Raw genomic sequence first — 18,857 nt, 5'->3', positions numbered from 1 at the left:
AGGTACACTCACTAGTCTCACTGATACGGAGCCCAAGTCTAAGGAATTGGAAACCTCAAAATTTGTGGGCAAATTTAAAAGGAAAATGCCATTTTTCAAGGGTAAAAAACAACCTTTTGAAAAGAAACCATATATGAGGCCAAAGTTAAGTCCTGATGACTTTGATAAGGCCAAGAAAGAAAAGTTGTGTTTTAATTGCCTATCCCCTAACCATGCTGCTTGGAATTGCCCTCAAAAGAAAAAGGGGGAAGACAAAGGAAAGGATAAGGACAAGGGCAAGGGAAAAGAAAAACAAATCCATGTAGTGCAGACCTTAGAATTAAAGGGCCATGAAAAGTATAAATCTTTAGAGGTCTTGCACATGGATGTACAATATGAGTGTTGTATGTCAACTTCTATGTGGCAGCCTACTTTTGGGCCACATGATGCACTTGTCAAAAAATTGAAACTTCCCCAACAAAACAGTGAGCATCAATATGTTGTTCGTATGATGCAAGGCCAAGACAATAAAATATGGGATACAATGGTATCCAATTTGGAAATTGAGATTCAAGGATATAAAGATAAGCTTGATTTCCAAATAATGAACATGGAAAGAGCTGATATTGCTCTAGGGAGGGAGTGGCTATGGGGATTGGAACCATCCTTAAAACGTAGCTATCACCATAATACACTGGAATTCGAAAGGGATGGTAAGACTTTTGTCATTCAAGGTGAACATGAAGTATCTGATAATCCTTTGCTGTGTTCTACTGAAGTTCAGAAGCTGCTAAAGAAGGAAGTTTGTGAGGTATATATGCTATGGTCTCTTCCTGTACAGAATACTTTTACTTTCTGTAATATTAAGCAACAATTTTCTTATGTTTGTGAGTTGAATGTTAATAATGAATTGAACAGTTTGTTAGATGATTTTAAAGATGTGTTTCCTTCTGATTTACCAAGTGGCCTTCCACCAGATAGGGGTGATATAAATCACCCAATTGATATAAATAAGGATACACACCCAATTTCAAAACCACTGTATAGGTTAAGTGAAACACAACATCAAGAAGTTGAAAGACAAAAATAAGGATTACCTGGATAAAGGGTTTATTCAACCTAGTAATTCACCTTGGGCTTCACCAATTTTATTGGTAAAGAAAAAAGATGGTTCTATGCGACTTTGTGTTGACTATAGAGCACTTAATAAAATAACGGTGAAGAATAAATTTCCTATGCCCAGAATGGAAGATCTTTTTGATCAATTACAAGGGGCAAAATTCTTCAGAAAGATAGACTTAAGATCAGGCTATCACCAAATAAGAATTAAGGCACAAGATGTTTCCAAGACGGCATTTCGTATTAGATACGGGCATTACGATTTTTTGGTGATGCCTTTTGGCCTCACTAATGCACCAGCTATCTTTATGAAGCTGATGAATAGTGTTTTACGGCCCTATCTAGGACATTTTGTAGTAGTCTTTTTGGATGATATCTTGATCTTTAGTCAATCAAGAGAAGAACATTTGGAACACTTACAATTAATATTCCAACTGTTAAGAACACATTCCCTTTATGCGAAGAAAACTAAATGTGAATTCTTTGCACAAGAGGTCAAATATCTAGGGCATATTATCTCGAAAGAGGGAATCAACATGGATCCAGAAAAAGTAAGGGCAATTATTGAATGGCCACCTCCAAGGAACCTGGAAGAGCTGCAGATCTTCCTAGGTTTATCTGGATTTTATCGTAGATTCATTCGAGATTATGCCAAAATAGCTGTTCCAATGACAGACCAACTTAAAGGGAAAGGGAAAAGTTTCAATTGGGGAACAGATCAAAATGAAAGTTTTCAAAAACTTAAGGTGGCTATTGCTACAACTCCAGTATTATTAATAGTGGATCCCAATAAACCATTTGTGATTGAAGCTGATGCCAGTGATAAGGCAATAGGCGCGGTCTTATTACAAGAAGGTCGACCAGTTGCTTTTGAAAGCAAGAAATTAGATCGTGCAAAACAGAATTATTCTGTTTATGAGAGGGAGCTGTATGCAATAGTACATGCAATGAAGAAATGGAGGCACTATTTGTATGGTGCCAAACTTTTGATTTTATCGGATCATGAAAGCATTAAGTGGCTTAATGATCAACCAGATTTACACGGGCGTAAAGCCAGATGGGCCGAACTCTTCCAAGAGTTCGACTATGAGATAAGATATAGAAAAGGAAAGTATAATATAGTAGCTGATGCACTCAGCAGAATGCCCATCATTAATGAATTGAGTTTTACTCAGTTCACTTCCAATTTGCTTGAATCTTTAAAAGGGAAATGCCAGGTTGATCGGACATATTCCAACATATGGGAAGCAATAAAAAATGGGAATCCAAATGAAAGTGCTTCTACTGAGGAAGGAATATCTGAGGATGTTCAACAAGGAAATGGAGCATCAGGGGTTGCTCAAACTGGATTCAAGTGGAAGAATTTTACCATTGATAATGGTTATTTACTCTACAAGGGTAGGGTATGTGTCCCGAAAGATATAGAAATAAGGCGCCAGATACTCTTTGAGTGTCATGATACCCCTAGTGCGGGACATCCAGGAGTTAATAAGACTTATAGTCTTATTAAAAGGCAGTTCTATTGGCCTGGAATGAATAAGGACGTCCTTGACTATGTGGTCAAATGTAATAAATGCCAGGTTAATAAAGCTGAAAAATTAAAAATGGGAGGACTTCTCCATCCATTAGAAATTCCTTCGGGAAAATGGGAGAGTATCTCCATGGACTTTATTGTTGCTTTACCTAGAACACAGAGGGGGCACGACTCTGTGTGGGTGATTGTAGATAGGTTAACCAAAATGGCTAGGTTCATTCCAACTTCAACTGATGTTAAAACACCAGAATTGGCTAGATTGTTCGTAGAGAACATATACCAATTGTATGGCCTTCCGGCAAATATAGTTTTTGATCGGGATAGAAAATTTGATAGCCATTTTTGGCGTGCGGTATTTAGGAAATTGGATACTAAACTTAGCATGAGTACGGCGGATCATCCGCAAACAGATGGGCAAACTGAAAGGGTTAACCAAATTCTTGAAGATATGCTTAGGGCATATATAAGTAAAAGGCAAACTAATTGGGAAGAGTATTTGCCGATAGCAGAGTTTGCATATAACAGTGCCAAGCACTCTTCCACTGGATATAGTCCATTTATGTTAATGTATGGGTTTCAGCCCGGAGCTCCTTTTGCAGTAGGACTGCATAAGGAAAAGGTTCAGGCAGCTAAAGATTTTTTGGAGGATATGAATAATATGTTAAAATTTGCTCAAGAAAATATTAAAAAAGCTCAAAATAGAGCTAGAGCATATGCAGATCCTCACCGAAGAGACATCTCCTTTGAAGAAGGAGAATTGGTCTATCTTAAGGTGCCTGAACAAACTAAAACTATGAAAAAGGGACATTGTCCAAAGCTTTCACCAAGGTATTGTGGTCCTTTCATAATACTTAAAAGGGTGGGAGAATTGGCTTACAAGCTCCAACTACCTGCTGGTAGTAAAATACATCCAGTTTTTCATGTAAGTAAATTAAGGAAGAAGCTGGGTGATTTGGATAATCTAATCTTAAATGATGATATTGAGGAGTTATTCTATGACCAATCTAATACACATGAACCAGAAAAAATATTAAATGTTCGTAATAGGCGAACGAGGAATACTATTTATCAAGAATGTTTGGTTAAGTGGAAAGATTGTTCAGAAGAAAGCTCAACATGGGAGTGAGTAAATACTTTAAAGAAAAGGTTTTCCGATTTACAGTTAGACCTTCCAAGTATCGTTTTCGAGGACGAAACCGATTCTTAAGGGGAAGGAAATGTGACATTAAAAGTGATATTTAATGTCACATTAAGGTCATAAATATGGAATGTGACATTAAAAGTGACATTTAATGTCACATTAAGGTAAATCTAGGGGAACATGCACGAGAATGACCGTCCGGGCTCTTGGGCGCCCGAACGGGGTTAAGGGGAGCCTAGAGAGTAAGAGAGTCCAGGAATAGTAGGACTCCAGGAAGTTGACGGCTGGCAAAGGAATCCGGGTAGAGGGCCAGCACTTATCTAGGCGTGGTTGGGAGGAGAAGGGACTCGTGCTTTTCATCGTTTTCGCTGATCTGACTCTCCGTTATCTATCAGCAGGGTTATTGTGATGTAGACATGGCAGGTGACTTAGACACTCGCAGGTCCACTAGCGGGTATGTCTTTACAGTTGCTGGAGGGGCCGTCTCTTGGTGCTCCAGGTTGCAGAACATTGTAGCACTGAGTACTACTGAAGCTGAATATATATCAACTACTGAAGCTTCTAAGGAAGCTATATGGTTGAGCGGACTCGCAGAGGATCTCGGCATGTCTATGAGTACTCCAGTGTTGGGATGTGATAGCCAGAGTGCTGTGTATCTGGCTAAAAATGCCATGTATTATTCACGCACAAAGCATATTGATGTGCGATATCACTTTATCAGACAGATTCTGGAGGATGGTCTAATCACATTGACCAAGATCAAAACACAGGACAACCCTGCAGATGTTTTTACTAAAATTCTAGGCAAGGCTCAGCATGAGTATTGCATACGACTAGTGGGAGTTGGTTAAAGGTTCACTCCGGACCTTTAAGTGGGAGGTTGTTGGGATACAAAGGTCATTTATTCACCTCCGTGTATTTTACACGTGTATTGTTATGTTGTACATGTGAATGTACCCTTACGGGCCCTAAGTATAAATACATTTTATTCTTTGTGTACCAACACATTGTTGGTACACCCAAAAATCAGTTCGTCACTCTCACTCTCACTCTCACTCACCTTCACTTCCTCTGCTGCAAATCTTCACGCTTCCGCTATCCGCGTGCTCCAGCAGATTTTTGGGGTGAGGTGAATCGCACCAACCAAATGGTTGATCCTATTATGCACATGTTGAGGCTTGCAGATGGCATGGATCCATGCATTGGGAAGATCTATGAAGGTATAGATCGCATGATTGAGAGGTTGGAGAGTTTGGAACCAAATGCAGATAGGTATGAGCAGATTAAGGAGTTATGCATCAGCAGATGGAATGAGTATGACTTTCCTATGCATGTTGCAGCATATGTGCTTAATCCTGAGTTTCAAGGAAAGATGCAAGAAAGAGACCTTGAGGTGGTCAAGGCTTGGAACACATTGCTTGCAAGGCTTTATCCTAGCCGTGAAATGCAACACAAAATTAAAAATCAGCTCTCTGTATGTCGGCAAATATTAGGGATGTTTGGTACAGAGGATGCACTAGAGGACATGACAAATATTGGGGCTGCTTTATGGTGGGAGGACTACGGGGCAAAAGCTCCTGAGTTGCAAAGTTTGGCTATTCGTATTCTTAGCCAAACAATTGGCTCTTCTTGTTTAGAGCAACTATGGAGCTCATTCAATCACATTCACTCAAAGAAGAGAAATCGTCTTGGTACAATGAAGATGAATGACCTAGTTTATGTGAGCTCCAATCTTCGCTTGCTAGCTCGTACATCAGTTGCAAAGGCTGATTCTTTTATACGTTGGGAAAAAGATGACGATGATGATGATGATGGTGATGGTGATGGGCCGGATGTTGTTCAGCAGGATGAGTATTGAGGCACAACGGAGCCATCTTCCATGAATCAGAGCACTTAGTAGCTAGCCTTTTGGAACTTTAGAGTATTGACTTGGAAATTGGAGCTATTGTAACTTGGATCTTTACTATTTAGGCTTTAAAGTTTAGTGCATATTTTGTGTTTTTGCAATGCACACTTGTTGCTAGTTGGACTTATGCAACATTGTTGATTACAATGTGACAATCCATTGCTGGTTACAATGTTTTGAATCTTTATTATTGTTAAAACTTGATTATTATGTCTCTAGAGTCTAATTTCACGAATTATGGTTGATATGATCTCTCTCTCTAGATTCTAAGACAAGTGTTGACTCTCTCTCTCTCTCTCTATTTTATATATATATACCGTTCCCTCCGTTCCCGTTCCCTCACTTTGGTCATTCCCCCCGTTCCCGTTCCCCATTCTTGGTAACTATGGGTCAAATTTCCCAAAATGCCCCTCATAGTTTTCCAAAAGTAATTCAACACATCACATTTTGCAAGTTCTTATGAGGATATTGTGTTTCATAAGTATGGGATGAGAGGAGGATAAATTTTAATGGTATTATCCACAAATGAGGCAAGAAACTTGTGATTTGTGGAGACAAATGTTGATTATTCTTGAGCTCATCCACTGGTTATTATTGTTTAAAACACTCAAAGCTAGGTCCTGGTATAGAAAAGAAGGAACCATGCAAATTTCAGAGAAATTTTGGGAGAAAAAAAAGGGTATACTAGACTTCCAATCTTTGAGGGGGGTATTTTAGGAATTTCTGCAAACTATTGTGGCATTTTGATAGCTGTCACTGTACTTTATTGAATATCCTGCTAGAAAGGCCTCTGTCTTCAATTCAACATCTCACAATTATGGTTATTTCGCCTACACAAGGGGTTTATTGGTGTGGCAGGTGGCTTCTACAACTGCTGTTGTTTTTGTCATCTGCACTTTGTTGCTTCATGGTGTGACTTTATCCATACTTCACTTGGTTGCTGTGCATGATTTATGTGGGTCTCACTTAACATGCATTTAGAGATGGAATATTAGAGTTTTATTTTTCTATTCCAAATGGCTTTGAAAGGTGGTGTTTTGGCTTTTCATCTATTTGCATGTTTGCGAAGTGATGAGAAGGCCAAATGTACATCTAGTTTTTTGTTTATACACCCATATATATGCGTGCATGCGCATACACCCACCCACCCACACAAAGAGTCATGAAATCAATCCGAATGGACTACAAGGCCAAATGGACATCTAGTTTTTTGCTCACACACACACACACACACACACACACACACATTTTAGGTTTTGTTGTCTTCGGTGGCGAATATGGCTTTGCATGCTGCCCAGATGGCATCTTGCACATCTGATTATTCTTAAATTTCAGCAACCTTCATGCCGCACACACACACACACACACACACACACACACATAGAAGGGGGGAGGGGAGGAGGAGCAGTTTCCTCACTATGGTTTGATGCTGCTATGCAGAAGCTAGAGGAGGATGAAGATGATTCATACACAAACTCTTCATGGTCTGACCCAAAGGCACTTAAGTGCCATTTCCAGGGCACATCATGCATACGGTACAAATGATCTCAACGTTGACAATGCACCTGGTGGATGTTCCAAACAAAAGCTCTCTTACTATATTGGCATACATGCAGTCCTTATATCAAGCACTGCAATCTGTAAGTTTCTTTTGGTTAAGTTGGTCAAAGTTTACTCTCCGTAGATTGTCTTTCTGATCTTTGTAAGGCCTAGGTCTCTTCTTATGCAAAGCTCATAAGTTGTAAGGAAAGGTCATTGTGCTCTGTGATTAAGCATTTCTGATGTAAGACTTGTCCATACGGTCTGCAAGGAGCAATTTAGTCCAGTCTTATCCACCTGACATGGCAATGCTTAACCTGCAAACTAGGTTTTGAATGTGATCAGAATCAATTAGTTCATGCAGTGCATTGTATATTCTTTCTGGACGATATGCAGTCTTTACGTAGCATGTACTGCAGGTCCTTATGTGAACTTATTTCAAGAAAATTTTTGGCAAAAAAGTGTACAGAGAAACAGGGATTTGTGAAAATATTTTTCAGGTTTCTTATTCCAGCTGCAGACGTGGGAGCCAGGCCCCTTCCTTTAAAGAGGAAGGAGATCCACAGGCCACAGATGGAGATCCTGTTTGTTTCTTTTTTAATGCCCACAGAAGGGAGTAGTTGCAAACCTTTTCACCTTTCTAGCCATTAAAAGGGTTTCTGTTTTGTAAAATAGAAAGGATACCTTTACAGTTCCTCCACTTGTTGGCTGGGTCACCTTTTTTCCTTGAGATAAGACGCATGTCAAACACCCACAAGGGGGGTACCTCCCCTCCAAATGTGAGCTAAGAGAAGTGTAGGCAAGAGCCACTCTGGCATATTTCGGATGCACAGATACTCCCAAGTTCAATGAACCATAGTTGCATTGGGACTCTTGTTCAGTTTTTTGCAAGTTCTTAGATTATGGGTGTTCTTTCTTGATCCACAATGGCTTCAGTCAGGAGTTTTCAAGAATATCAAGAATGCAATGCAAGGTTTTGCACAAAGTTGTATAATATGTTTGGTCCTGCCATAAGGCCAAGACATGCACACTATATGCCCCCATTGAGCCAAAGTCAACAAGAGTAATAGATATTTTTTAAAATGCTTACATGATACTATTTTGGTGGTTGTGAAGTAAAAGTTAATATTTTAAAGATTACTGGTTGTCCTGCTTGATTTCTTTGGTTATTTAATTGTACATGATAGAATGGTTTTAATCATTGTGTGAGGTCTTACCATTGAATGCACGTGCATGTACAGGTCACGGGTCTTCTTTTGCTCACCATTGAACATAGAGGTCCTACTTTATCTCCTTGTGCACCTTCTTCTCTTCAAAGATTTACAATTGTTTCTTTTATTAATACTTAGGTTGTGCTCTCTCACATGGTCTCTTTATGAGGATTTGAGACCATAAGAGCGAAGGGGGCCAATGGAGGGCACAAAGTGAATGAACAACACAAATAACACATGAATGCTTGGAATGAAATGAATAAATGTGAATGGAAAGGTGAGTACAAGATCCTCTGCACAAGCAGGGTAAGAAATATTGAGAATGGTAGTGGATACAAGATCCTTTGTACAAGTGAGGCAATAAATACAATGAATGAATATGGGGTGGTAGGACCAGTGCGCTCAAAACAGCAGAGGGCAGAGCACAGATTTGGTAATCCCAATTGAAGAAAGTACTGGATTCGCACAATAGTTTGGTTTGATAAACTTTAAAGCTTGTGCAGGGGCTGAGAGAGCGGCCATAGGCACCATGAATAACAGGATCGCATGTGATGTATTTGAATGGATAATGAAGCTAGGCAGCTGCCATGTTAAGAGTTGCGGAAGTACATATACCAAAAATCAGTGTTTTGCTGTAGGGAGCAGTCCAGAGCAGCATAGCTGCGTTTGGTGGCACAAAGGTTGCCATCAGGGGCTGCTGAAGCTATGTTATTTTGCAGGAGAACAGCAATATAGGAAGAGGTACCAGTGGTTAGCACAGCCGCTGATGTTAGCTGGAAGGTTGCAATTTGATCAGCAACAGCAGCATGGATTCCTTGGAGAGCAACTTGGTCACTTGGAGCAGCTGGAACACTTAAAACACATGCATTTGGGGGCAGCAGATGCAGTTTGCAGTACATCTTTGGAAGAGTCCAAGCTGATGACAAGTTGTGGTAGCAAAACTGGTCATTGAGAGCTGGTGAGGAAACTGGCAATGAAAGTTGGTAAAAGTGGGATGAAGTGTGACCTGGCCCTTGGTTCCCTTTTTATGCAACATTTTGAGACAATTGTCCCACCAAAAGCTCTCAAATTTTGGTTTACCTTGGGTTTGAATGAATTTCTATTTTGGATTGCATGAGAACTGAATAAATTGGCCAAAATTTGGAATAATTCTGGCCTGATTTTCTGTAGCTTTACGCTCCCTCCTCACCCAAAAGGGATCCCAAAAGGAAATTACAAGCAAGGGTCTTGAGGAGGATTGCCATGAGTGAGGAAGTATCTTGAGGATCCATGGTCGAAGAGAACGGAAAGAGAGCCCATCAATACTGTCTGTGAAGAGAAAAATGGTATACCATCCAATTGGGTATTCGATAACCAATCGTCCAATCACAATGCACAATCCTATGGCAAGTAGATGCAAGTTGGGATGTGCAGCAGGGGGTTTTCATGTGAATAGCATCCTCGTTGGGGTTTGCACTGATCATTTGTCAATTCACAATAATGCAAGTGGAAAATTCTTAGTATAAAGGACAGGAAGTTGATTCCGTAAGACAAACAAACCACAACCTATGTTCAAAGAGGGACGTGCCTCCTCTCGCCATGCAGTCAAAGCTGAAGGCAGAAGAGGACCCAAGTACTGCCTCTGTGCATCATGTTGTCAAAGGTGGAGGATCCATGCTCTTGTGGAATTGCTAGAGTAGCAGTCAGGTGGTGTGGGTTTGGGAACAAGGGTCCCAAGTACTTAATGAGGAAGGGAAGAAGTATCTCAGCCAAAAACGTATGAAGAGAAAGGAACTTCATTGTTGAGATCCATATCATAAACCAGAGATGCAAATCATACCAATGGAAGTGTATGGCTCCAAGTGTGGGCCCCTTCCAATGCTCTCTCTTTTTTAGTCACCTGATATAATTCTCTCTCTCTCTCTCTCTCTCTCTCTCTCTCTCTCATCCAAATGTGATGAGAGGTGCAAACATATTTAGGGTGGGAGGCCAAGGTGCCACTCGAGAAGGCCAAGGTTGGCTTAGTAAAGTACCACTAGGCTGCCCATAAAGTGACTGCACACACCCAAATACAAGCCAATAAAAGGCCTCATATGCAGATGATATGCACAATATTAACATCCTCTCTTAGATCATGGATATAACTAGTCCTATGAAATAGACAATATAGTGCTCAAAGTCAATCACCAAAAAAGTTTCTCTAATATTCTTTGTCCCACCTCATGTCTTTACACATTTTATTTGTGGTAGAACATTGGGTACATCTTGTTGACATGTGAGATCTTTTTATAGCACACCATGTACAATTAGAGGGAGAAAAAAATGTTATAATTGGGTTTTGCTTCTATAGATCAAGGAGAGCTATACCCTACTTTGCCCTTCCACCGTTTGGGAGTGAAGCCACGATTTAGGCTTTTCTCTAACTCCTCATACAATGAGAGTGGTAGTGGGATGTTCCTACTTTGATGCATACCATTATGTGTAGCTTTTGTGAGGCTTTGCATTATAGAAATAAGACTATGGTGTTACTCTATTATTAAGTTGAATCTAATCGGTGTAGACTTTTGCACGATGCACTAGCATTGGCACATAGTGCCAAGATATCCATTATACACCCTTCTTATGGTTGAATGTACCATGATGTTGCAAATTGTCTTGCACCTAGGTAAGTGCCAAATGAAAATTCAAGTATAATACATGTGATAATGATTTGCAATCTAAAGCCTAAGATGAACAAGAAAAAAATCGTTTGATTTATTGTAAAATATCTAGCTAGGTAAATCAACAAGAGTACGATGATGAGAATAGAGAAGCTATTGAATCCAAGTAAGAGGAGACATGCCCAAAAAAATTGGCATGTCTACAAGAGTGGTACATGTAGAATTGATCATAACTTTGAAACTAGAGATGAAGATTATGTAAAAAGAAAATTTGTACGCCCTAACTTTTCAACTCTTCAAAACAACCTAAAGGAAAAATTTTGAGTATAAATGGCCCAAATAGTGTGTTGCTACTAAACTTTTGCAATTGTCTAGATGTTTAATCCACCTTTGAATGCATGTATCTTTCTATGCTTTCAACTCTTCAAAATGACCTAAATGAAAATCTTTTAGTATAAATGGTCCAAATAGACCTCTAAATGTGTTGCCACTAAACTTCTTGCAATTTGTTTAGACAATTAATCCACCTTTTAATGTGTATCGTTCTATGTAGCGAATCAATTGCTAAAAGTCTTTTTAGGAACCTTTATTGGGTGGCAAATAACACTCCAAAGATATCCAACATGACAACCAAGCTACCAAAAAATTTTCATATAGTATATTGATACCACCACCTGGATTTTCCTACAGATTTGTAGGTGTGTATCTCTATTTGCACAAAAGCCCAATCAACAGCATACAATTCCAAAAATCATGTATCCTTGCATTAAAAAATGCAAATCTTGGAGAAAAAATGAGGTCTCCTAAATTGGAGCACTATAATTACTTGAATCTATGCATGTATTGAATGAAGGCCATGGCCATGAAAATGAAGTAGATATGTCTAATTTGGAACCACACCAGTAGAATTATTCAAAAAGAGTAGAAGCACACTAGCTATTAATGCATAGATCATTGCATACATTAGAGATGAGGATTGAAGAAACAATAGGGAGGCACAATCCCTACTTTAACTAGAAATAATAGGTTAAAGATCTATGATTTGGTGTTGTTGAAGACCAAGAATTAAAAATTTCAACTTTTAGCAAATAAAACACCACATGAGCTTTATAGGGGAGACTACTACTTAACCACCTTGGAATTTCCAACTCTTGGACATCAACAACACTAAAGCAATGCTCTCAAAACTTGAATTTCGTGACTTGAACCCCATGCCAAAAGTTCTTTCTACTCCTTTGTGACCCTTCATCAACCAATGAACTTATTTTTTAAATAAAAGCAAATATTTGAACCACTAATTCTCCCTAAACCCTTTGGATGTCCAAGTTTGAAGGTTATCTAACCATGGTTCTAGCTACCTTGGCATTTTTTACACAAACTCCTCATTGATGTGTCTTCTTTAGGCTACAATGGTTATATTTTATTGCTACACATTTAGCCCCCCATAAATGGATAAAATCCCTTCAGGGTTTCATCTACTATCTACAATCCATCATCAAGCTATCCTTGAGCAAAAATGGTAATGCGACTCACTTGCTTAGAGGCAATAGCCTTTGCCAATCCATTTTTCATAGCAAGTCCAATACACATACTCTTCTTAGTATCTTTAAACTTCTTGAGTACTCTTCCTAGTACCTCCAAGCTTCTCCAACTTGCTATTCATGGTCATAGTAGATACTTTCTTCTTCACTAACTTTTTTGAATGAATTAAATGAGATGTAAAATTAGACAGGCAATATTGAGGGCTCAATATTCTTATTCGTTTTATCCATTGTTTCTTGCTTCATTCTCTTTGTCTCATACACATAGTTGAGATGCAAAAGTGGATATATCTCACGTTGACTTTTTCCTAATGTACCTTCACACTATCTCTTTTTTTGTTCCTTACACAGACATATACTATTCCCCCTCAAGCTCAATATGAGCTTGCACATGTAGAACTCTCAAAGCACTTATGTAGTAGAGCTTACCTTTACCCAATGCCTTGGTAAATATATCTGCCACTTGGTCATTTGATTTGACATAGCAAAAGTCTATCTCTCTTTCCAACAACTTAAAAGTGAAAGTGAACTTCACTGTGTTTTGGTCTTCCTTAGGAGATTGGATTCCTAGCCAAAATGATGTTGCTTACAATAGAGTATTACACTCCCATCTATATCAATCTCCAAGTCATAAAGCGGTAGTCTCAACCATGTATGCTTACATGTAGCTATTACTACCCCATAATATTCTGCCTAATACTTGACAATGCTACAATTGGTTGTTTCTTGCTACTCCAACTTATCATTATTGAATGAGAAAGCATAGCCACTTGTAGATCCCCTACCCATAATTTGGCCAATCTAGTCTTCATTACTGTATCCAAATAAGGTTGGTATAGGATACTTACAATATTGAAAATTATATCTAATGGTGACCTTCGCATAATGCATAATCCTCACAACTACATCCAAGCGTATTTTGCATAGCTTCTACATAAAGTGGCATATTTTCCTAGCTACATAACTCAAGTCTGGTCTAGTGATTGTCAAGTAGATAAGATATCCAACCATCTTTCAATCTATAGTGACATCCTTGATGTCTAGCATCCATGAATGTTGCATTCTGATCCACTAGAATATCAATTGGTTTGCAACCTGTCACTCCATACTTCTCAACCATCTCTAGCGCATATTGTCTTTCGAAAACCATATACCATCTTGAATGTCTATTGTTACATTGCCTAAGAAACACCTTAGGGGTCCCAAATCATTGATATCAAACTCCTTGCGTAATCCATCCTTCATGATTGCAATCTCCTTATCTCAATATTGCATGTTATGATGAGACCATCCATAGAAATTAACATCACAACCATTCCATCATTTTTATATTGACGATAGAGCAAGTAATCAATGTTACTCTACATAAATTCCATACTCCTCAAAAATATGCTAATCATTTCACACCACACAATTAGTGCTTGTTTTAGCCAATATAAATCGTTCTTCAAGTTGCACACATGGCGTGTGTACTTTAGATATATATTACCCTTAGCTTCTCCATGTAGACTTCTACATTTAAACTTCCATTCAAGAAAGGATTCTTGACATCCATTTGCTATAATTTCTATACATCCACGGCTACCAATGCAATCATATTTCTAACTATAGTCATCTTTGCAACTAGATATTTGCATATCCTTTAGCAAATAACATTGCTTTGTAGTGTTAACATGTACCATCATCCTTACACTTAGCTTGTATAGCCACTTTCATCCTATTTCTTTCTTTCCAAATGGTAACTCCATATGTTCCCATATATGATTCTTCTCAAATATCCATCTAGACATCCCTCGCTTCTCGCCAATCCTGATTTGTTGAGATGTCAAGCTCAACACAAGCTAACACTCATGTACCTAGGTAATTGTTTCCACATTAATATTACTGATGTTGTTGGTACTTGTATAAATATATATTTCCAATTATACATTACAATTGAGTCCATCTACTTGAGTTATATATATCTATCTATTCATCATCTTTCTAATTAGCATGTCACACTATGGATTTCTTGTATATTATGTAGGTTGTACTCTCTCTTTATTCTTGATAGATTGTTATATTGAAGAAGAAGAAGAAGAAGAAGAAGAAGAAGAAGAAGAAGAAGAAAGAATAGGAATTTCAACTTTCTATTATGTGCATATTCTCTATGTGTTGTGTGTCTTGCAAGAGCTTAAGTTTATTCTCTCTCCCCCATCTTTTCATGGTATTAAAGCAATGTTTAGGTGAAAAGCTGTGAGTTGCAAGCACAAGAGTCCACAAGGAAACCCTGCTATGGAGTACACGTGTGGAGATCTCTCTTATACAATCTGCAATTGATGAACCATCTTCGTGAGCTTGACGTGCTTGAGGGACTATAACAGATCTCTAGACTAAGATTGTGTAATCTGATTCACATTCCAAGCATGTTTTGACCTCTATTTGGGAGTTAAAGGCTATTCATGTGTGAATCCAATAAGGTTTAAGAACTCTGTACCTCACCATTTCACAAATGGGTTGCATGTGTTAGATGTGACAAACATTATTTATAGACTATTAGACATTGCAGACGTTGCTTTGTGTATGGTTATGTATTGAGTTTAGCAAGTTATTGATAAAAGTAGATTTTTGGGTTTTATTGCATGATGTCTGAGGGATTTAATTAGATTGTTAGCAAATAAGCTTGACAAGCATAACTTTCATGCTTGGAAGTTCAGATTAACAAATTTCCTTATGGATAAAGGCATTGGGACTACATTGAAGGGGATAATGCTAATGCTCTAGAGTTGCCAAAGGAAAATGCCATGGCATTTAAGGAATGGACCAAGGTGCTACAAAATGTTAGCATTATAGTATGGGGTCTCGATAAGAAAGGGTGCATGAAAAAAGGTGAGGTGTGAATGAACTAGAGAATAGAGAAAACCCTAACCCTAGCTTCTAGTGGCTATATAAATAGCCTAAAGGTCACTCTCAATGTAGATGAGAGAGTGTACTTTAGTTGTGCTTGAGCAACTTACTAGGCAAGATCTTTTTTATACTTGAGCTCTCTTATCCCTCTTGTGCATGCATTTCCATGTTGCCACTCTCATATTTTAGCATGATATCAGAGCCATCTCTGATCCATTGAGCTTCCCCTATCCATATCTCAACCTAAGTGCACATGAGAAGTTCATTTCTCAACCATATCTCTTAATCTCCATAACCAATCTAGACCTGCCAACGTTGGAGGAGCTATTGTGGCCAAAGGAGAGCATATCTTGGCTAGCTTTCTTCTAGAGACCTCTTTTTAGCACAAGCTTGGCACCTAAAACGTCAACATTGTGTGTCATACATGTCAGCATTGCAGCAAGATCAAAAAAGGCATAGTTTTGGATAGCATGGAGTTAAGCATGTTGTAGTGGGCTGTAGGGGGTGCAATCATTCAAGCTACCATGGGGCTTTGTTAGCCCATGAAGTGGGTCTTCTAACCCTAAAAGGGTTTGGACTAGTTCCCTCTTTGCTCCTCCCATAGAGCAAAACTCTAACTATGGGTCCTTGCAGCCATGCAAGCTTCATTGCAAGCTTTAGGGTTTTCTCAAACCCAATCACTATTTCAACTCCAATAGTGATTTCAATCACTGATTAACTATATTTGGCACTCATTGTAGATCTGGAAGCTCCATCTCAGGTCTGAACACACTTGGTGGACATCATTAAGTCCATGATCAAAAGCCGACTTGCTGGCATATTCTATGAGATGAGTGCTTGTAAGCATTGATGCTACATCTCTCACTCACGATCTTGTCTCCAATCAGTATGTGGAAATTTTTTTATGATGAATCTTAGTCTTAAGGAGATTAGTTTTTTTTAAATGCTAAGCATATTCACTAAGTCCTTAACTCTCATCATCTCTGTCTTGATCATTATAAGGCTATGTGTTAGACATAAACACATAGACCATTTTCATCTCTTCATCTAATTTTATTTGTCTAATTATACATCAATTAGCTTTAGCTTGCTATTTACTTGGTTTAAAACATCAATTTGATTGTGCTTCTATTGCCCATCTTGTAAAGGATTAGACATTGGCATTGCTTGTGCAATCGATAAGACCTTCCTATCATGGAATATGTTGATGTAAAGCCTCAAATCCACAAGTTTGACAAAAGAGACTTTCACCCACGATAGGTATTAGAGAAATATAAAATGACGGAGAGGGGTTATCGGCCCTTCATCAAAGAAACCAAAGCCATTGGCCCATCTAACCCTATAGATGTTGAAGATGATGAAAGAGCTCAAGCCATAATAATATTGCACCTAGGTGTATCCTTAATCCACCACATTGATCGACTTGGAACTGCAAAGGAGAAGTGGTAAGAACTCTAGAAATTGTATGGTGCAAGAGGAAAGAACCCCAAAATCTTTCTCAAAATAGAGTTCTTCAGCTTGGAATACAAGCAAGGAGAATACTTGGGAAAGTTCATTTCCCACATGAAGGGATTGAAGGCCCAATTAACTTCGGTCCAAGCTCTAGTTTGCTGAAGAAGATGCCATTGCAATGCTTTTAAAAGGTATAAGGAAAGTCTTTTCAACTCTTGTCACTACCCTAAAAAACATACCAAATCCTACAGTTGAAGGTGTAATTTTGGATGAGGAGAAAAGAAATCAAAAGGAAGGTAGCACTAGCTCAATATCCACCTCAGCAACCTATGATCAACTCTTACTCCATACTATTTCTACTAAATGTTTCTTTTGCAATAAAAAGGGACATATTGTAAACAACTATTAGAAAAAATATCCCAACAAGATGAAGTGCAACAAATGTATGCAGACAGGACATATCACTAGAAAATGTCCAAACTCCCTTGAAGTACCAAAAGAATTGGAAGCCAACTATGTCTCCAAAGCATATGATGACCCCCTTTTCTAGTATTAGTTGTATCATCTTTCAATAAACATTAATGTGGCCTACTTTATAAAGGCATCCCACTAATTTATTACATGCTATGTAATCCAATGCCACCTTGGCATTGAGGGGGCGGGGGTGTTAGAAGTATAGCATGTGAACCCAATGTAAGCAAGGGTGCATGAGGAGAGTGTACTCTAGTTGTACTTAAGCAACTTACTAAAAAAAGATCTTTTTCTTGTACTTGAGCCCTCTTCTCCCTCTTGTGCACACATTTCCATGTTGCCACTCCGATATTTCAACACAAAAGTTATGTATTAGCTTTCCATCAATGTTTAAGGGAACATGATTGGCTATATATAGGATGTAGATAGCCCCACAGAAGCATGGAATAATCTAGTCAAGCTGTTTGGTGCAAATACCAAAGCTAGAAAGTTATAGTTGAAGTCTCAGTTAAACAAAGTCAAGCATAGCAATCTGTTTATCAATGACTATGCATTGAAGATTAAGAGCATTGTTGAAGCTCTTGGGTGTATTACATTGTATAATCTAGTCAAGCTGTTTGGTGCAAATACCAAAGCTAGAAAGTTATAGTTGAAGTCTCAGTTAAACAAAGTCAAGCATAGCAATCTGTTTATCAATGACTATGCATTGAAGATTAAGAGCATTGTTGAAGCTCTTGGGTGTATTACATTGTAGGTTGTTGATGATGATGATATAGTGGCTGCATGTTTGGATGGTTTGGGTGAGGAGTATAAGTAGTTTTGAACCTCCATCAATACACGAGACACCATCCCTAATTTTGGAGATATAATATCTATGTAAATATTAGAAGAGAAAAGCACGAGTCTTGTTGAATCCTCAGCACAAAGCAATAACAATTCAGAATATGTAATCTACTCTAATACAAGTAGAGGTGGAGATCATGGTGGTAAAGGCCATGATTGTGGCCACTATGGGAAAAATCAAGGGCAATCTCATGAATCACAAGAGCAATTGCATACATGTGTTAAAGGCTAGTCTTGAGGCAAGGAGAGCCATAGAGGACGTGGCAAATAGAATGCAAGTTATGATAACAAAGAATGCTATAATTGTGGTCAAAATTTTCATATTGTAATGACCTATCCAAAAAAGGGAAGTGGTGGAAATAACATAAATGGGAGAAGGTAGCATAACAATTATGTGTCTGTCAAAATTAGGTTGATAATGAGAAGTTATTTGTTATGTAACACATGATGAATGCGGTAAATACAAATACATCAAGTATGAGTGATGATATATGATATGTGAGTTTAGGTGCCTGTAACCATATGACATCTCAAGGACAATGGTTAAGAGAAATGAAAAATGTTGAAACGCCTAGTTTTGTGGAAACAGGTAACAT

The 18,857-nt window shown here is 38.4% G+C and overlaps 1 protein-coding gene across 6 annotated transcripts in view; it reads left to right on the top strand.

Moving 5' to 3' along the window:
• The window catches only part of LOC148022204 (uncharacterized), a 29,236-nt gene that overhangs the window by 10,306 nt on the left and 73 nt on the right, over positions 1-18,857 (top strand). Inside the window, exons 7-8 of one of the 6 annotated variants that reach the window (XR_015694471.1) lie at positions 7,120-7,319; positions 7,733-8,311. Coding sequence is in view for 4 of the 6 variants with exons in the window: in XM_087697847.1 (XP_087553973.1) it covers positions 7,719-7,838 (120 nt within the window). In the remaining 2 variants the exon portion in view is untranslated. Of the gene's footprint in view, positions 1-7,119; positions 8,312-8,459; positions 8,497-9,599; positions 10,678-18,857 lie in introns of those variants that run through there. The other 5 variants (XR_015694470.1, XM_087697848.1, XM_087697851.1 and 2 more) reach the window with 5 other exon arrangements.

The sequence above is a fragment of the Lygodium microphyllum genome, chromosome 17, assembly GCF_053477565.2.
Source record: "Lygodium microphyllum isolate KBCC chromosome 17, Lygodium_microphyllum_v1.1.10, whole genome shotgun sequence".
NCBI lineage: Eukaryota > Viridiplantae > Streptophyta > Polypodiopsida > Schizaeales > Lygodiaceae > Lygodium > Lygodium microphyllum.
This window is presented reverse-complemented; position numbering and strand designations above follow the sequence as displayed.